General features: G+C 39.9%; 1 protein-coding gene across 4 annotated transcripts in view; it reads right to left on the reverse strand.

Moving 5' to 3' along the window:
• Nucleotides 1–6,299: 6,299 nt before the first annotated feature.
• The window catches only part of syt1a (synaptotagmin Ia), a 212,945-nt gene continuing 198,930 nt past the window's right edge, over nt 6,300–20,314 (reverse strand). For all 4 annotated transcript variants that reach the window (XM_085435800.1, XM_085435803.1, XM_085435801.1 and 1 more), the window contains 2 exons: nt 10,885–11,018; nt 6,300–6,890 (listed from right to left, as the gene is read on the reverse strand). In XM_085435800.1, the coding sequence (XP_085291926.1) occupies nt 6,684–6,890; nt 10,885–11,018 (341 nt within the window). In that variant the 3' untranslated portion in view covers nt 6,300–6,683. The remainder of the gene's footprint in view (nt 6,891–10,884; nt 11,019–20,314) is intronic.

Below are 20,314 nucleotides of genomic sequence, written 5' to 3' on the forward strand. Positions count from 1 at the left end.
AAACGTCACTTCCACGTAAAAGACATGTATTTTCACAATAAAACGCTGAAACGATAATAATGATAAAGCATTAAACTGCGCACAATTTTTCTAAGCAAAAAGAGAGGCTAGAAGAGAACAAAACAAAACACAAAACAAGATAATAGCATCCGAAGGAGACTAATCAGAATTAAAAAGTGTGGCTTTTGGTCATACGGCAGCAAAATGAGTTTAACTAAATTGATTAGTTAAACACAGAAACACAAATGACGACTTTATTATTATCCTAGTTTATGTATGCAAAATGGATATTAACCCAAACCTAGTGAAACTGGTTAAACTTAACTAAATAAATAAAAAAACCGAAAGCAGAATACAAAACTTTCATAACTCTGCTATGTAGATCTCACTTCCTCTTTTTCTGTTGTTCACGTTTCATGTAATACAGTTATATCAGGTGCTTATCTGTATTGTGCTTCTGTTTATTTCCTTCTGTAGCCGTCACACTTGACTTAATCTTATAGTGAGCTGCTGCTTTGAGGTCAAACATGCATCCTACAAACACTAATCTTTCCATGTGTTGCCCCACTTCAGGCACACAAAAATCAGCCAATATTAGGATGGATTAAGAAATTTCTATATGATGCAGTAAAATTGCAGATATGATGATGGTTGATGATGATTTTAACTAACTGATTTTAAGTAGAGCCATGAACATGAATAATGTTACGCTTAAGCATTATTTACAAGCATAACAAGCTTTAAAGTGCTGTGAAAAAGGAATTTTCTATTACCCCCCCCCCCCCTTTTTTTTGCATATTTGTAATTCTTATATGTTTGAAATCATTAACCAATTTTTTTATGTTAGAGAAAGATACCCAGAGGGAATACAAAATGTAATTTTTTATTTCATTTATTGAGGGAAACAAAGCTTCTAAACCTACCTGGCCCTGTGTGAAAAAGTAATTGCCCCTCTTGTTGAATCATGAAGAGACTGTGATTATCCACAGCTTTTGGAAAACTGAATTTAATTTCACTAGCCACACTCAGGCCTGATTACTGCCAGACCTGTTGAATCAACAAATATTTTAAATAAAACCTGTGTGAAAAAGTGAAACAGACTACATGACACCAAAACACATCCTGTCACAATCTAAAAACAGTTGAGAAACAAAGACATTTCTAAGGTTTTGGGACTCCAGTGAACCACGGTGAGAGCTGTTATAGACAAAAAGCAAAACTCAGAACAGTGGTGAACCTTCCCCAAATTACTCCAAGAGCTCACAAAAGACCCCAGAACAACATTACAGAACTGCAGGTCTCACTTGTCTCAGTTAAGGTCGGAGTCCATGATTCAACAATAAAACAGAAAAAAATGGCATCCATGGGAGAGTTCCAAGACGAAAACCACTGCTGATCAAACGGTACATAAAGGCTCATCTCATAGTTGCCACAAAAAAAAAAACCATCTTGATGATCTGGGAGACTTTTGGAAAAATATTCTGTGGACTGATGAGAAAACTGAACTTTTTGAAAGGTCTGAGTCCTGTTACATCTGCTCTAAAACTAACACAGAAGAACATCACAGCAACAGTCAGACATGGCGGTGGTAGTGTGATGGTCTGGGGCTGCTTCGATGCTGTAATTGATGAAACCATGAATTTTGATCTCTACCAGAAAATCCTGAAGGAGAATTTCCGACCATCAGTTTGTGTCCTCAAGCTGAAACACACTTTGGTTATGCAGCAGGACAACAATTTGAAAAACACCAGCAAGTCGACCTCTGAATGTCTCAGAGGCTGGAAAACCATCCGTGATTGAATTAAAACAATTCTGCAGAGAAGAGTGGACCAAAATTCCTCCTCAGTGATCTGAAAGACTCATTGCCAGTTATCACAAACACTTGATTGCAGTTCTTTCTGCCAAGGATGGTGCAACTAGTTTTTAGGGTTAGGGAGCAATTGCTTTTACACACAGGGAGGAAAATTAAAGGTAATAATATATTTAATCGAATAATACAACCCCAAAACTAGTGAGAGTGTTTGGGCTTGACTATTTCACTCAGTGTGACACGGTTTCAATAAAAAGCTGCAATAATCTGCCAGATGATGCAGATTATTGCAGTCACATATTTCAGTGACTTAAAAGGCAGGTTAAAAGAATTCAATTTAAAATGACAGCACCGTGCTACAGTAAAAATTTCATGGGACATGTTTTACTCTCAACATCCAAATGAGCTTTATTTTACAGCATCAGCAGTAGCCTGAGATCTATAAATCTCCGCTCCCCAGCATTCATTACCATCCGAGCATCACATCAATGTGACATCATATTTTAGTGGAGGACAAACTCTTGTCCCCATTATGTGGCTCTGCTGCACATAAGTAAATATTCACTAATAGAAATTGATCTGTACCTGAGGCAAAATGAAAGAAAGAAAGAAAGAAAGAAAGAAAGAAAGAAAGAAAGAAAGAATCTTTTCTTATTAGTTTTTTTTACATCTGGTACACAGTGGTGTTCCCCTGCGTGTCCTTCAGATGGCAGTAGTGACCTTTTTAACAGGCTGCTGTGTCTGATTCAAAGTGCCATCATTAAAATAGGAATTTGTCATGCACGTCAAGCATGCAGACGCCTTTCTTTCTGAAGTGAACAGTTTCTTGCATGAGCAGTGAGTCACACTCGTGGCAATCAATACCGTGACAGTTTTGCTCCGTTGCATGCATCCCGAACGAAAACACGACATGAAAGGCTTCTGTATCAACAGGAAATAAAACATTTTTATTGATCATTTGTGTATATGAAGTTATATAACAACAGTCAGAAAACTCCACAGAGTGAATCACTACACAAAGTGAAACAAAACTGGAAAACACCTCATGAAAAAATGAAGGTATACACAGCAAATATAACCGTCAGCAGGCTCGCCGTCACTGCGAGCGATATGGCAGGAAAAAAACACCCCGAACAGTTCTACAAGATTACAGAGAAAATTTCCACACACAAAATACTCAAGCAGGCAGTTGATATACACAAAGGCAACTAGGATCTTTCTACAGCATCAGATTCTAATACTTTACACAGCTTTGTTTTTGAAAGGTCAGTGTGGCTTTTTGTCGGTGTCACTGGAGAGATTCTTCAGTTCCTTGTCATACAGAAGAGAGCTTGAATTTAGGGTGTGGGGGGTGATTACGCGTGCGCACTTTTTTTTGGTGGGGAATCGCAGTAACAGGAGCATTGCGCTGCAGCGCAGGTAATGGCTTTTGCTTTGTAGTTTCCTCCACACGCCTCACAATCCGATGGGTTTTGCAATGCTGCCCATTTACTGAATTCCCTGATACGTTCGTGCACTAGTGATATTTTCATATAATTCGGTTTGATTTACTCTCAGCTTTGATTGGATAATTCCTTTGGTGCAACCTCTCTGCATTAGTATTCATGTCAAATTGCTTGGGCCATTTTTGCAAAGAGTGCACCTTTTACTTTAATATATTTTTCTGTTATTTAAATCTGAAGCTGTACTGGAATTCATGGATCTATATATGGAAAACATGTCAAATAAAAGTTCCCCCAGCTGAAGAGGGATTGGGAATACAGCTGTATTAAAGTATGCTCAGTGATATTGGAATGCTATCACAGGGGAGGTTGTTTGATTGTTTTTACCCCATAGGATTATGAAATGAATCCATAATAGCTGAAAAAATATTAAAAATATGTTCTTTTAAACAACAACAAGTGCAAGGTACATCTAATTAATTAAAGTAATCTACACCAACACGGTCCTCACTGTACATTCAGAGTTTTCATCTCAAATAGAAAAGGGGTTTTGAATCAACAGGGGAGATAAATAAATAAATAAATAAAAATACATAAATAAAATAACTCTAATGAAAATGGATTAACGATGATGAGATATAGCATCTGGATAAAAGAGCGATATTTTGCAGCTGAATAATCATTCAGGTCACTTTATATTTATTCTAGATATACATTTTCTTTGACACGATTATGTAAATATATACATGGCATTTTTAAGGGGGTATCTAAATGCAGAATCTTGTTTGGTATTTAACGAAGACTCCCTGAAACTTCTGATGCTGGAACTGTGTGCAAGAAGAGAAAATGAACCTGCGGAAAAGGGAGGGAACCCTAAACAGAGGTCAGCAGGTGTCAAGCTCCAAACTATAAGCTGAATCTAAGTGTGCTGTGTCCTAACCATTTCACTGGAAAGGAGAAAACATCTCTCTGGACTGGATTCATCCTCGAAGGGTTATAATCTCTTTTCTCGGGCAACGCCACCCACGTTAACACTATGGGATGAACATACAAGTATTGCACAGTGCTCAACAAAATGCTGTGTGAAGCAACCCGCTCTCGCTCGGATAAAAGCCTCCTCCTTTTTTTTTTCTTTTTTTTTTTGGCTGCGTGCAGTCACGCTCTCTCTCTCTCTCTCTCTCGTCCTCTCTTTGCGTGTAGAAGGAAAAAATGGCATTAAACGCTACGACATCACTACAGAACAGACTGGATTCGCTACCTACTGATAAGTCTACATCTCTAAGCACACACGGCAGTCACAGTGATACACAAAGCAGTCCTCAGAAGACTCCTATGGAATGACAAGTAGCTTTTTCATAATAGTGCTATCAACTACACAATAACATTGAAAACATTTAGAAAGTCCTCCTGAAGCTGTGTATCGAGTATATGCAAGAGGTTCCTCCAAGATAAGAGACTTCATGGTTTTCATGGATTACAACTTACTCCTTTCCTAATTGGACCCGTAGTAAAGGACATAATGAACTAATAGCCTACGCAGACCATTAACTTTTACGGTTATTTCGTGCTCCCCTGGTGTAGTCCTGTGCCAACAAGAAAACAAAACTGATGTAATTGCTGTTGGCTGAAATGTGATTTGTCATCATTGCTTTCTTTCTTTTTTTCCTGTTTTTTTTTTCTTGTTGTTGTTTTTTGGATTTAATTAATCCAATCAAGCAGGAGGCTCTCTGGCTCCGCCCCCTGCCCCTCCCCTCCTGTAGGTGTCCTGAAATAAAGCCGGCCAACAATCATCCAAAAATGGTTTCTAAAGAAGTCAACAAGCTAGTTCATCCAGTGCAAAATAGCAGCCACATAAAAGTTAAAATTGGCAGTAAAACATGGCTAGCTCTATTGTCACTGGGAGAAGGCAACGCAAAGCAAAGACTGCGATTCAGGGCACCACTGCAGCCAAAGACATTGTTCCCAATAAACCAAAGCTACAACCACTAGCAAGTGGGAGTGTGCATGAAGAGAGGGTCTCTACAGAAAGTCACCTCCCCGTAAATGGCAGTGTTTAGACTAAACTCGCTTCACCTCTGTCAATGTCACATTGACACAAAGTTTAAACATTACTCTTGATTTCTTTTTTTTTGTTCTCTCCTCTGATTGAAGGCAAGGGGATCCTATCAGAAGAGTCTCCCCTGGTGTCAGTAGATCCCCCCTCCCTCCCGTCCCAGCGTTTAGTAAAGATTGTAAAAAAAAACATGCACTTTACTAAAAATAGTCAAGACGCTGAATTAATCTAAAAAATAGTCCTCTTAAAACCAGAGCCCAGAGTGCAACCCCCACCCACCCCCCCTTTTTTCTTTTAAACTCCCTCACAAATGCCGGACCCCAGCCTAAACGCGATACACCTCCAGCAACGACAAGGCTGTTTAAAGTAAGCAGTTAACAAAATATTGTTAGAACGAGTTTAAGGACACAATGGCTACAGCTTGGTGCTTTTTCCACATGGGGGTTGTTTCTAAAGGGGTGTTTCTTGGAGACAATCACTTCCATTGTTGGAAAAGAAAACTAACCTTTAACTTGAGGACCTATTTCAGATGGAACTGCCAAACAAGGAAAAAATGAAATGCTAAGTGGTAACAAGTGTGCCTCAAGCTAAAACATGTAGGTCCTCGGATTGAGAAATAGGTACAAAAAGTCATAAGAAATCATGTGCTTGTATAATTTCCAGCAGCATAATTTATCCTACAGAACCATAGTAGTTAATGGCCTTGTATTTTGGAGTTTTGTGTGGATATATTCATCCGTTTGTCTTTTCTGTAACGATCCTTTGCTGAACTTAAAGTCCTTTACAATGTGAATATATTTCCACTAGCGTCTTGCAGGTTGGAATTCTTTTTTTTCTGGAATGCAATAAGGTAATAAGGTAGAATTTTTAAATCCTGGGATATATAATATTGGCTTTCCTCTATATCTGCATTTACATAATTTAAAATAGAACATCTTATTAAAAACATCAAGATATACACAGATTAGGAAACGGGTAACAACATACAAACACATAAACTAGAAATCATTTATGTCTGCATACTTATATATACAACTGTGGTACAATAAATTCTTTCAGTCATGCGCTATCTATACAGATCATATTGCTTAAAAGAAGGGGGCATTTGGTCTGGGCGGTTAAGGGCTTGGAGATGGAAATCAAAAACTGCTGAATCAAAGCGAGAACCTGATAGAAAAAAGCAGAGAACAGATGTTGCAGGACACTTCAACAATTAGGACTGTGTGTGAACTTAGGAGTGATGAATCTGGGAGAGGTCGACGGGTGGGGGAGGGGGTAAAGTGGGACAGGGAGTTACATGGATGGACCCATATATCACTGAGGTATTTACACATACTGGCTAAAGAGTACTACAAGGCAGGTACTGAAAGAGCCCTGCCTATTTCTTGACGGAGAGCTGAGCATCCACCTCCTCCTCAGGCTTCAGCACGTGCCACTGGGCGATGGGTCTCCTGGGGTTGGCCAGCATGTCGGACCAGTGGCGCAGCTCCGTCCCCGAGCTGTTGAGGCCCACAAAGACCTTGCCGATGGCATCGTTCTTGCCGATCTTGTCATAGTCCAGAACAGTTATAACAACTTGCACTTTCTGTAGAGGGGGAAAGAGAGGAGGAAAGAAGGAGACAAAAAAAGAGTGTAAACTCCATCTACTAATGTTTACTTCAATTAATGTCTTTTTTTAAAGTCTGTTTTTGTTAGCCAAAATTAACATTCATTAGATCTATACCTTGTTAAACAAGCTAATGAGTCATTATCACTGACCAGCAACCCTCCAGTTTTACCTTCTCATCATTCTGTCTTCTATGCATGATTTCTATCCTGGACTCAGTTGCTATTAGGGATGGGTAACAAAAAACAGTTCTTGTTGAGAACCGGTTCCCACTGTTTCAATTCCTTGGAATTGTTTGCCATTTTTGCAAACGATTCCCTTATCGATTCCAGTCGCCCCGAATGATGTCACCACGTTGCGGAGCGTCATTTACCTGGCAGGAAACATGGCGGCTCAAACGCTCAACAGTTTGATTAGACTTTACGAGAACGGATGACAACAGGGCAACTTGCAATACTTGCAAAGTAGATATTTCATTTAAGGGAGGAAACACTACGAATATGCAAAAGCATTTGCTCACAAAACACGCGATGACCTTAAATGAATGTCGTGTTTTTAATTTCGCTCCGGACTCATGAATCTCAACCCAGCAGCAGCGGTAACGTTTGCACGTCCTCTCCCGTTAATGCAGCAGGTAAATAATCAACTAACAGTGCATATGATGTTAGCGCGATCTGCCTTATTACAAAACCTGCCATTACTGTGCATTTAGGTGATCATGATGAGACAGACAGAGTCTGGCTGGCTCAGATGCTGGCAGTTCTCGCTGCAGTCTACCGGTAGCGTCTCCTTTCAGGCCAGGATAGACGAATGTCACCGAGCAGTGTCTAAGTTTGTGGTCAAAGGCTTGCACCCATTTGCCACAGCAGATGCCCCCGATTTCACTTTGGTAAGTGAATGTGTTTAATTGTAGGCAGGGACATTTCTGGATATTCTTGTGTAATTGCTACAGAATAATTTATGTTATACTTTGTTATTGCTACAGAAGAATATTTATTTTATAATTTTACATTTACAATTTTTTTCCCCGGGGACCCTGTGACACCCCATTGAAGAGCCATAGGCTGGATCTCTTAAGATCTCACTGCTGGGTTTGTAAGGCCATGTTACTCCTAAATTTCTATCTTGCTCAAAGAGAAGATATAAAACGAAGTTCTAAGCTAATCGACCTGTGTGTTCTCCTTTTTTAAAAAGAATCTATAAGAGAATTGATAAAGAATCGAATCATTAAACAGAATCGAAAATGGAATCGGAATCGTGAAAATCTTATCAATACCCATCCCTAGTTGTTATGTCTAAGTCTAATTTAGTGATTAAGTGATTCTTAAAAGAGGATAACAACAGGTCATTAAAAGAAGGTGGGGCTTTAGTAGCTGTTGTGGAGTGCTGCTGCCATTTTTCATATACAGTCTATGGTTTTGTTGTAGAATTGAAAGGCCCGAGTCTTGTTAGGCAAACACGATTTAAAGGTCAGTTTTTAATTCTGTGCTTTTTATTTGTTTCAAAAATTGATTCACATTCATTTTCTAATAACTTTTAGCTCTAGTCCTAGCTTCAAAAACACCCAATACAATCTGAAGAAAGACAATTACATGTCATATAATGTGTTATGATCAGAGACAAAGGTTTTGATGCTTCTTTACTGACATGATCATCTCTGTGAGGTTTTCTCTTGTGATTTGTGTTTTTGAGCAGTACTTTACATATTGGACTTCTGATACAGTAGGTGTTTCTTGTTCTTTGTGGTAGGGTGGATATGTAATGCACGTATTAGAGTATTAAGCGCCAACAGTTCCTCATTATTTCTCTAAATGGTATAGTGCAGGGAATGAGGTGCTCCTTGAGACATTAGTGTTGATTAACAGTAACAAACACTCCCGATCAAGCTTGGCTTATATTCAGCGCCAAGCACAGCAAAATGTGTGATTACTCAGAGGTCTGAGACTCAGCTTCACTGTGTGTTTATTCAAAGGGACGCTGCAAAGAGGAGTGACCCGGGCGTCAATCTCTGGCAGAGAATATGAATTAGTGCACAAAGCGTCCTGATTAAGTTTCGATCCACTGGCAGACTGAGATGGAACTACCGCCACCTGCATGAGCTCTGAGTCGCTGTTCTAAAAGAGCATGCCTAATACGCCATGTAATGAAATACTGAATAAGGCTCCCAGATGGCCAGTTGGGGTTAGTGGGTTTTTAAAGGGACACTTCAGCTTTAAATTGGTCATTCAAACACGGCTTTCTTTAAAGGAAAATTAGCAGACCTTCGTGTTATTCATCACTGACCAGCAAGTACTGTTTTTTCTTGCTGTGACTGATTTGCCAATAATAATCATATTAGTGACACCATTTAAACAACAGCTCAGCAGTTTTCGAAACAAGCTTAATAGCTTTCATGGAATGAAATATGAAGATTAAATACAAGAAAAAAATAATGTCATGAACATTTATAACATGTATTTGTCTTTTAATTCACTTTACCATCTCCAGCTGTTCAGAGGCCAGAATTTGAAATATATTTTTATACGTTTTTTTTTTTCAGTTTAACACAAGCACATAAGTGACTGTTTTTTCCCCTATTTGTTCAGTTCTATGCTCAAGTCAAATATAGAAAGGTTAAAAAAACTGCACTTAATTTGCAAACAAGCTAGAGTTTGATGTCAAATGGGCTCACGGACTATAAGGAGAGCATGTGTACATCTCAAATGGTGTCTGCACAGCTAATTGCGTGTGGGCTAAGGACACTGCGAAATAACACGAGTCAATAACTAACCTTCTGTTTTTGTTACAAGATAGTCCAATTAAAGCACTGCTTGTAATTCCCACGCAATCTCTGAGACAATTAAAATCTTTCGATTATTTACTTAGAAAGTCCCTGGGTCAGGTTGGCGTCAAAGCCAACGCTTTGCCTCTGCAGACTTCTATATGTCTGTGTAATTTAAGAATTGTGCTTGAGAACTTGATTAGCAAATTAAACTGTACTGGTGGAAACAGAACGTGTCTAATTAAGAGTCTTCCCAGTTCTGAGTGTCTTCATTTCAAATCAGATGCAATACAGCCAGAGGCCTAAAGAGCTGTCAGTGATGACAGGCTTCTTTAATTTAGCATTTAGCTCTTAGGTAGCTGGACTTTAACTGTTTTTCTACGATCGAATTAAGTCTTTTAAGTGTGTTTAATTCTCGTATTGCTTTTACTGCTCAATAAATCTAATCAATGACAATTTTTGCATTTGACCAATTATTTAATAATCAACCTGGTTCTTGCTGATGAGATGAGAAATGTAAATTTAGCCAACATACTGGCATGAGCAACACTAAATAAGGCCATGTTTGGATGGGGTTGATTGGGATCAGCGGTGTTTAAATTAAATCTGAGGCACGCTGTACCAAACCTGTGATTTTTGAAATGTGGCAGCCTTAATCAATTTGACTTAATTACTGTATTGCCTGAAGAGATAATCTTGTTTGTTGCTATCCCTTTCTGGCACAGGTTATGTATCCTTTATCCTTTTTTCCCCCATAATGTCCTGGAAAAGCATCTGTGCTTCCTTTTCTTCTCGAATCACAGCTACAGCATCTATTTTTCTATTGCTCTAATTATTGCAGCATACTTGGTTAAATGTAAATAATGATGCTGATGAATGCTAATCATTGTGATATATGCTACAAACAGCACCAAGATCCATGCTACGGGCAAGAACAAAGTGCAGACAATCACATCCGTAGAGCAATTGGCTTGTCAAATTGCAAAACCCAGCTGATTTTAAGTGAAGCGCCTCTCATTATTCTGTTATGATGAAAAGCCTCTAAACTGATCATTTGGTAAATGAGCTCCCACTTAACAATGGCTTATATGCAACCAAATGTTTGCTGCTGGTTTTTATAGTTCAGTTTTACCCAATGATATAGCACTCTGCCCCGTAGAAAACATGATTTCAGAGTTTTACGAATGTTTTGCAAACAGATGAAAAATGTACCTGGATTTGTTCAAATGGGACTTCAAAGCTAAAGGACTCGTTATAGTAAGGGTTGAGGGTGTTCTTCTTGATTGTCGTCTTCTTCTTCTTCAGCCTCTTACCATTTTGCATCAGGTGGATTTTCACATATGGGTCTAAAAAAAGGAAAAAGTTATGTTACAAATTGTTCTCAAGATTAGAATCCAGTCATGATCGCTTCAGTCAAAGAACATTGTTATTTCTTCTGCAGCAATTTATATTTGGCAATGCGACTCAGTTCTGGGACTTCCCCATCCTTCCATGTGCACAAAAAGTCCAAGTTTTAGAGAACAACATAGAAGGGAGAAGGCAACAATGCCAACAGACTTGACATTGATTAAATCTGAAACAGAAGTGGGTTGCAAAGCAGCTTGCAGTGGCTACATGGATTCTTGCTTTATAGCCACCTGTTCGCTCCATGGGCCACATTCACAAATGCATTGTACCAGCAGAAACTGGGTTTTAGCGTAAAAAAAAAAGGTGCTCTCAGTGGCAAGACTACATTGAGAGATGGGAACTCAGGTGGTGGGAACTAAATCACGTGCACAAACTGATTTACTGATGTTCGAAATGCACATTTTAAAGCCAATTTCATCAAAATGTCCTATGTTTTGTGCTTAAATTGTGAAATAAACTAATTGCTTTGGTCTTTATAAAGCAGCACAGCTTTTGAGTTTGGGTGCAGTGAGCTGGACTGGATTTCGCAAACTTAGAGAACTCTTACATAATGTTTAGCCCATTCTATCTTCTTGTTACATCTGATTTTATTCATGATTTCCAGGTCCAAATGCTCCTTCGGTTCACAAGAATGAACACATGCTGAGGCACCACTGACAGTGAAAAGGAATCCAATTTATCTCAGCTTCAATAAAACAATCAGTGTAGCTATTCTCCCAGCTGTTAACAACCTCAGCAAACTTTAGCAAAGTTGGAGATCATCAAAGGTTTGATTGTTTATATCTAACTATGCATGCTGTTCTGACTTATTTATAGAAAAAAAACACATACAGCATTGTATAACTTTGGAATCATAAACAGGAAACTAAAAAATAAACAATGACATTTGGAGCACTGATAAAGTTGAGCTAGTTGGCCCATAATGATCTGCTATCTTGTAGCTAGCTAATGAGCTATGGTAAATCTAATGTAGACATGTTGGCATGGGAAAATTCTTAATAAATGGTCTTATTGGCAGCTATGAAACATTTTTTTATTGTAGACTTAATGTCCACACTGAATCTTCGTCAGACCGAGAGTGATTCTTTTGTAAAGCTTTAATCTTTGTGACATCCAGGACACCATGAGCCCATAGGCTGTTCGCGTACACTGTAGTCGGAGGGCTTAAAAACAACAAAAAAGTTAAAAGACAGCAAAATGCCCTGCAGAGCTCAGGGTGATCATTGTTTGTGTGCTTGTTATTATGAGACATCCCTTTAAAATAAATCTAGTCATTTGATCCATTGAGAATATAAAAATACTGATATAGTTCACCATCAGAGTCCAGTGTGTTTATATCACTCAGTTAACCTTCCCCTTTCAAGAGCCCCATTGTCATCTGTCCAAATGCCACCTCAAGTGGCACCCAAATGGTCTGCTTTGCCCGTCCTCATCTGGCAATCAGGTGGAGTGTGTGTCTGAAAATATCAAACCACCCACCGCTTCCATTTATGATGTGATGCCACTCGTCCTAATTTGTTTATGTTCTCCACATAGCTATTAAGACCAAACTGGAAAAGAGGAGAGTTTGTATCTTTCTTTGGGCATAACCTGCAACTGACACGATGGCAGGAAGCCTTTTGAATAGTCAGATAAGTATCAGAGTTTTTTGGTTTAACTGACTGATTAAAAGGACAGAATGAGGCTCCTGAATTCAACATTTAAGAGCTTCATGAGCCCAAACTACGAGCAGCCAAAGACTGCAGTCACCTCCATTGTAATTTTTAGCAGACCTCCCTCTCCCCAGCCACCTCCTCCAGATTGTCCGGGGGAACACCAAGGCGTTCCCAGGCCAGCCGAGAGATATAATCTCTCTAGCGTGTCCTGGGTCTGCCCCGGGGCCTCCTCCTGGTGGGACATGCCCGGAACACCTCACCCAGGAGGCGCCCAGGGGGCATCCTTGTCAGATGCCCGAACCACCTCAACTGGCTCCTTTCGATGTGGAGGAGCAGCGGCTCTACTCTGAGCCCCTCCCGAATGGCATTTCCGCCGCTTGTATCTGCGATCTCGTTCTTTCGGTCACTACCCAAAGCTCGTGACCATAGGTTAGCGTAGGGATGTAGATCGACCGGTAAATTGAGAGCTTCGCTTTTACACTCAGCTCTCTCTTCACCACAACAGAGCGGTACAGCGTCCGCATCGCTGTGGCCGCTGCACCAATCCGTCTGCCGATCTCCTGCTCCCTTCTCCTAGTCACTCGCGAACAAAACCCTGAGATACTTAAACTCCTCCACTTGGGGCAGGAACTCGTCCCTGACCCGGAGTGGGCACTCCACCCTTTTCCGGCTGAAGACCATGGCCTCAGATTTGGAGGTGCTGATCCTCATTCCCACCGCTCCACGAATAGGTTTTACGAAAGCCTTAAAACAAGCTGATGACACCAATAAAAAGTTGCTGGCATCTTCTGTAATGGGAAATTTGACACTCAGTTGTTTCCAAGGAACCTGTGAGGTGATTTTTTGTTGTTGTTATTAAGAAGGCAGACTTAGCGCTATGGGAATAAAAAAAAAAAGCTGGTATAAACTTTTTCAAAAGCAGTCGCTGCAAGCAAACATTTGGGTTTATTCTTTTTTGAAGGAATAAACTCTGAAAGTACTCCGACTTTCATCTCCAAAGCCTCTTTTTTTTCTTTTTCTTTTACAGCCTTTTGAAACTGATAAGTTTTCCTGAGGGGTGTCTACTAAACGCTGGCGAAGAAACTCACTGAAATCTTCTGCTTTTCTTCATGACCTTTGTAAATGCTCTCAGTCTCATGTTTCAAATCTTATTGAATACAACTTGAAGTTAAATGTACATTTTATTGTTCTTCAGACTGGGTCTACTTTGTAAACTGACCCGTTTGATATCCTCTAAGAGCGCTGTGTCAATCAGTTGCTCATTGGAGGCTGTACAACACAAACATCAATGAGTAGTGGGTGATGTCCAGAAAAGCATCTAATTACATCTGTAGTTCTTATCATTAAATTGATGTGTTGCTTACACACACTGTGAGACAATTTTTCTGTTGGGTATCCTGAAAACAAACTGCAAGGAGCAGTTTGGCAATGCAGCATTAATTAACATGGAAATGTCAGGTAAACCTTTCACAGTTTGTGTTAATCACAAATTCACTCCTGAAGTTACACGATTATGCCACTAAACTCACCTAAATTAATATCTTGAGCTGTATCGCCTAGAATGCCAAGTTGCTGTTAGTGCAGCAAATGGGGGAGGGGTCACATGAGATACTGAAATCAAAGATTTTTATACTTCTTCCTTTATAGAGATAGTTTTTATCATTTTCCTTAAGAAATCAATAACTATTCCTTTATTTTCATTTGTCTTTTAACTGAATGGACTTCATGCTTTAGGATTTTAGTGAAATTCTCATGATGTTTTAAACATTTATGCAAAACTTCAACAAATCTCAAACTTTTTCTTGCAGCTACAGATGAATTACAGTGAAAAGCTTAGATTTGTGTATTAATAAACTTACTGCTACTGTTCGCGGCGTGAAAAATGTAGAGCAGATTGTTGAAAATTGTGGTTACACATGGGAAGGCGGCTTAATGACGTGAAATGTTCTCCGATCTCGGCGCACGAGGAGGGAAAAAAAAAGACCACTTAGAGTCATTTATCACTTAAGACAACAGGCTCCTTGAAAAACACATGAAAAACAAATAAGCACGATAATCTCCTAGATGCAAATGAGGCAGGCTTTTGCCTGAGGATAACAACATCATCCTCCAGCTACTGAACCCTAGAGCTGTGCATTGGCATGAATAAGTAGTAAGAGCCTGAACTGGAGCCTATAATTAGTTGTTGAAACACCACTTGATCTGATAATCTGGATTCATCTCTGGGTCCCATATGCACAAAGTCTTTATAATGCTTTAGGATTTCTCATGAGCGAGCAGCTCTGAAAAAAGCAAAATTAAAAGAAAAAAAAAAAGTTCAAACTTTATGATTTTTCACAGTAGCACAAACTGAACAAGCTTAGCTCTCTTAATCTTTTATCCAATTTAGGGGAATGAGGATCTGACTGTCCATGGCAGCTGACATGAATATAGAGAGAAAACAGCGCAAACAGCGTGAGAGGGAGAAAAGCAGCAGAATAAATAGATGGCAGAGACATGAGTGAAATGGTAACAGGCTTCTAATGGAGTGGGTGTCCATTATTACTCCCCTGCTGAGAAGAGCTGGAGTGCCGGGATGAGAAAAACAACGAGGGAGGGCTGTGCGCAGGAAATAAATACTGCTTCCAACGTATCTCATAAAGAGGATACACAGCCTCCGTATATCTCAAACAGCAGTATATGTCCCTTTGAATATTCTTATGAATGAAATCAGAGCTTCACTAACAGAACTAACACAACAAAGCTTCAAGTTGCTACAAGTAACTTGGAAGGAATGGCCATTTTGATCCCTTTAGATTTTCTGTGGAAGTTCCTTTTTCTCCCTTTTCTTCCCCCAACTCAGCTTCAGTACAGACTCCTCTGTTATTAAGTTCACAGGTCCAAAGAAGGTCAAAGATAAAAGCTTAGTAATGGCATAGACAGTGTAGAATGAATATAAGTGAGATGTCAGATTCCAGAGTTCAAAATCCATCTCTAGCTGACTTTTCGATCTTTACAGCTCACTCATAATAACCTTCTAAAATGGGTCTTATATATATGGACTATATACACTGTGCTCACCTACCCGAGCCAAAAGCCACTTTCTTCCAAAGCTGATCATCGTTCTTATATTGCAGGAAACAGAAAGTCTTGGTAGAATATGTGTTAAGTCAGAGAAAGATTGACGATGCTATTTCATATAATGACAGCTCCATTTGATCACTGTGACATTAACTACTGTTTTATGCCTAGAGTTCTTCTTATGTAGCACAACCTGCTTTATGGCTCATACTATTCTAATTACATCCATAATTTACAACGTGAACACCATGTTGCATTTACTAAGACCTGAAACTGACAACTCAGACGACATATTCATTGAGAAAGAGTTCACTAAAGTCATAAACCAAGTGAGAAGTAGAGTCATTTTAAGATAGACTTCTGTGTAACTGGACATCCTTTTGCAACCAGGGGAGTTGCCCCCTGCTGGCCATGAAAAAAAGCACTGTGCAGTGCAAATGTCTTGAGCCACCCCTAATTTTTTCATGAATAAAATGGAAAGTGTGTGCAGCATCTGCAAACATGCATGGAAGCACAGAATGTAAGACAAAAACAGAGCTTAGTTTTCATCTCCTAAAAGTCAGTTTTTAGTATGACCACCTTGTAATGTCTGTAAGTACTCTTCAGGCTATAGTTCTCTCGGCTTCTTGAAGGACATTTCAAAGCTATTTTTTGCTGTGTTTTGTCCCAGAGCTTCCACCATGAATTACAGAGACTCACTCCACAAGACCTGCTGCCACTGATTTTCAATCCACTATTTGTGCATACCGCAAATGTTCCTTCCTATTTTCTTTTCTCAAGAATAGCTTCTTGACTGGTGTATCGTTCAGATCCTGTGTTAGATGTTGTCTGGATTTCTTAAGAATATGACTTACAGAGACTGGTCATCTGCTTTATGGAGTTTTTGAACCTGTCACTTCTTCTTTTGTCCTCCACTTGTCCAGTTTTCTCAAATGTTTTTAAGGACACTTGGCACATTAGTGCCGAGATATGCCAAGTTCAAAGCTAATGCCTCTAAAGTCATTCCACACAGCAGGGATGAGGTAATCTTAAATAAGACATTTATATCCTGTAACCTCATGTAATATTGTATGTAGCAATTTAATGTAATACGTTGTAAGCGGGTTGTAAGCAGTTAAACATGCTAATACTTGCAACTTATGATAAAACAGACCAAAACACTCCATGATCCATTTCTCACACTTCAAGTGAAGACAATGGTTTTTAATTCTTTGTATATTTAATGTTAAATATACAAAGAATATATCCCTAGACTTTCACTATATACAGTGGGGCAAAAAAGTATTTAGTCAGCCACCGATTGTGCAAGTTCCCCCACTTAAAATGATGACAGAGGTCAGTAGTTTGCACCAGAGGTACACTTCAACTGTGAGAGACAGAATGTGAAAAAAAAATCCATGAATTCACATGGTAGGATTTGTAAAGAATTTATTTGTAAATCAGGGTGGAAAATAAGTATTTGGTCACCTCAAACAAGGAAAATCTCTGGCTCTCACAGACCTGTAACGTCGTCTGTAAGAAGCTTTTCTGTCCCCCACTCGTTACCTGTATGAATGGCACCTGTTTGAACTCATCATCTGTATAAAAGACACCTGTCCACAGCCTCAAACAGTCAGACTCCAAACTCCGCCATGGCCAAGACCAAAGAGCTTTCGAAGGACACCAGGAAAAGTATTGTAGACCTGCACCAGACTGGGAAGAGTGAATCTACAATAGGCAAGCAGCTTGGTGTGAAAAAATCAACTGTGGGAGCAATCATCAGAAAATGGAAGACATACAAGACCACTGATAATCTCCCTCGATCTGGGGCTCCACGCAAGATCTCATCCCGTGGGGTCAAAATGATCATGAGAACGGTGAGCAAAGATCCCAGAACCACACGGGGGGACCTGGTGAATGACCTGCAGAGAGCTGGGACCAAAGTAACAAAGGTCACCATCAGTAACACACTACAACGGCAGGGAATCAAATCCCGCAGTGCCAGACGTGTTCCGCTGCTGAAGCCAGTGCATGTCCAGGCCCGTCTGAAGTTTGCCAGAGAGCACATGGATGATACAGCAGAGGATTGGGAGAATGTCATGTGGTCAGATGAAACCAAAGTAGAACTTTTTGGTATAAACTCAACTCGTCGTGTTTGGAGGAAGAAGAATACTGAGTTGCATCCCAAGAACACCATACCTACTGTGAAGCATGGGGGTGGAAACATCATGCTATGGGGCTGTTTTTCTGCCAAGGGGACAGGACGACTGATCCGTGTTAAGGACAGAATGAATGGGGCCATGTATCGTGAGATTTTGAGCCAAAACCTCCTTCCATCAGTGAGAACTTTGAAGATGAAACGAGGCTGGGTCTTCCAACATGACAATGATCCAAAACACACCGCCCGGGCAACAAAGGAGTGGCTCCGTAAGAAGCATTTGAAAGTCCTGGAGTGGCCTAGCCAGTCTCCAGACCTCAACCCCATAGAAAATCTGTGGCGGGAGTTGAAAGTCCGTGTTGCTCGGCGACAGCCACAAAACATCACTGCTCTCGAGAAGATCTGCATGGAGGAATGGGCCAAAATACCAGCTACTGTGTGTGCAAACCTGGTAAAGACCTATAGTAAACGTTTGACCTCTGTTATTGCCAACAAAGGTTATGTTACAAAGTATTGAGTTGTATTTTTGTTACTGACCAAATACTTATTTTCCACCCTGATTTACAAATAAATTCTTTACAAATCCTACCATGTGGATTCATGGATTTGTTTTTCACATTCTGTCTCTCACAGTTGAAGTGTACCTCTGGTGCAAATTACTGACCTCTGTCATCATTTTAGGTGGGGGAACTTGCACAATCGGTGGCTGACTAAATACTTTTTTGCCCCACTGTACGGGAGGGGATTAGCGAACAGTCAATAATACTATCTAATATTGCATACAGCTGTGTATATTAAAATAATGGTACTACAGTGGCTGCGTGTAACTCTTATATTGGTAACTGTGGCTGAAAAGACACCACACCACAGCTGAATGGGATTATGCAAGATAACCCTTTCTCAAAAAAGAAAACACCTGTGGTGCCTCTGCAATCTAGGTGCACTTATCTCTCCAGCCAGCAGATGAGAGTTTGGCATTATTGAGTTTTGGGACGCTCGCTGTACCTTCTATCAAGCCCATTTTACCACCTCCTCCTGGACGGATGTAATCTCTCCCATTTTATGGATGAATGACAGTGCTTGTGATGCAAGAGTGGTTACTCACATGTGTGTACAGCACAGCGGCTCGTCTTTGCTACCCTTAGGGGTTACTCATTGGAGTCCTGGATCTTGGCCACAGTTTTATGAGGCGATGCGCTATCAGCCGTCCGTACATTTCCCACAGGAGGCAAGATGCAGGTTTATGCATAGGCAGGGAGCTCTGAGTCACATCAGCTTTAGAGTTAAGTAGAGCTACTAAAGAGGTCTTATTTTAAAAGTGGTTACTTACACATAGGATTTCAAGCTGTGAATAATTACCATCTGTGACTCATTTTGAATATTCTAGTCATCAAACCTGAAGCTACAGTGCAGAGATATAAAACGCACAATTCGCTCGGACGTTTCCTTTATCTTTGGGTTTGGCTGCTAAGGGTTCTGGCAGAGTTGTGCCAAATGAACACCAATACAAGCAGGGTTAAATATAGCCTGGCTGTCATCTTAGCTTTCCTCCCATCATTTTGGATTTTCCATGGTGGGTGCACCCAGGGGTGACTGTCGGTTTAGTTTTACACACTCAGCTCAGCGGTGAATCACACACGTTTCACGCATACACAAGTGTTTACAGTGAAACTGCTCTCTGGGGCGCAGGCCCACGTAAAACCACCTCCATGAAATCTGATGGAAGTCTTTTTACGATGTTATTTTGTATTCTACTCTCTACGGAGGCTCAAAAGTGCCAAAAAAAATATAATAACTGTAATTGAATGCATTAGAATTACAATAAAAAGGTAGGCTTTAATTATAGCATAAAATGTAACAAATGATGAACCTGCTGTTTCATTTGTTGACCTTTGGATTTATTATTTTTATTTATTTACTTCACATTTCATTTTCTATTTAATTCTGTTTATTAATTTACTTATTTTTAGTTTTAGATTTATGGTGCTGTGGAAAAACTGCAGTAGACATTTATTGTGTAGGACCAGTCTCCATCAAAGACCCACGCTACTTCTATAATGTTAAAGTGTAAGCTTTGGTGAAGCCAATCCATAACTGTTCTAGTTCTTGTATAATTTGGCATGCCTTGGCCTTTTCTCCCTGCTTCCCTTCCTTAAGAATGGCTTCTTGACAGCCACCCCTTCCACTGAGACCGTTTCTGATGAGGCTTCAGTGAACAGTAGATGGATCAACTGAAGGGATCCTGTGTCAGGTCATTGCTGTTTCTTAAGGAGATGATTTTCAGGCACTGCTCATCTGGTGTAGACAGTTATTTTGGATTGCCATTTCTTCTGTTGTCCTCTACTTTCCCATTTTCTTTAAGGACAAACTGCAGATATGCCAA

The sequence above is a fragment of the Copadichromis virginalis genome, linkage group LG17, assembly GCF_057382275.1.
Source record: "Copadichromis virginalis isolate Kocher_CV1m ecotype Utaka linkage group LG17, C_Virginalis_male_GT1.1, whole genome shotgun sequence".
NCBI classification, from domain to species: domain Eukaryota; kingdom Metazoa; phylum Chordata; class Actinopteri; order Cichliformes; family Cichlidae; genus Copadichromis; species Copadichromis virginalis.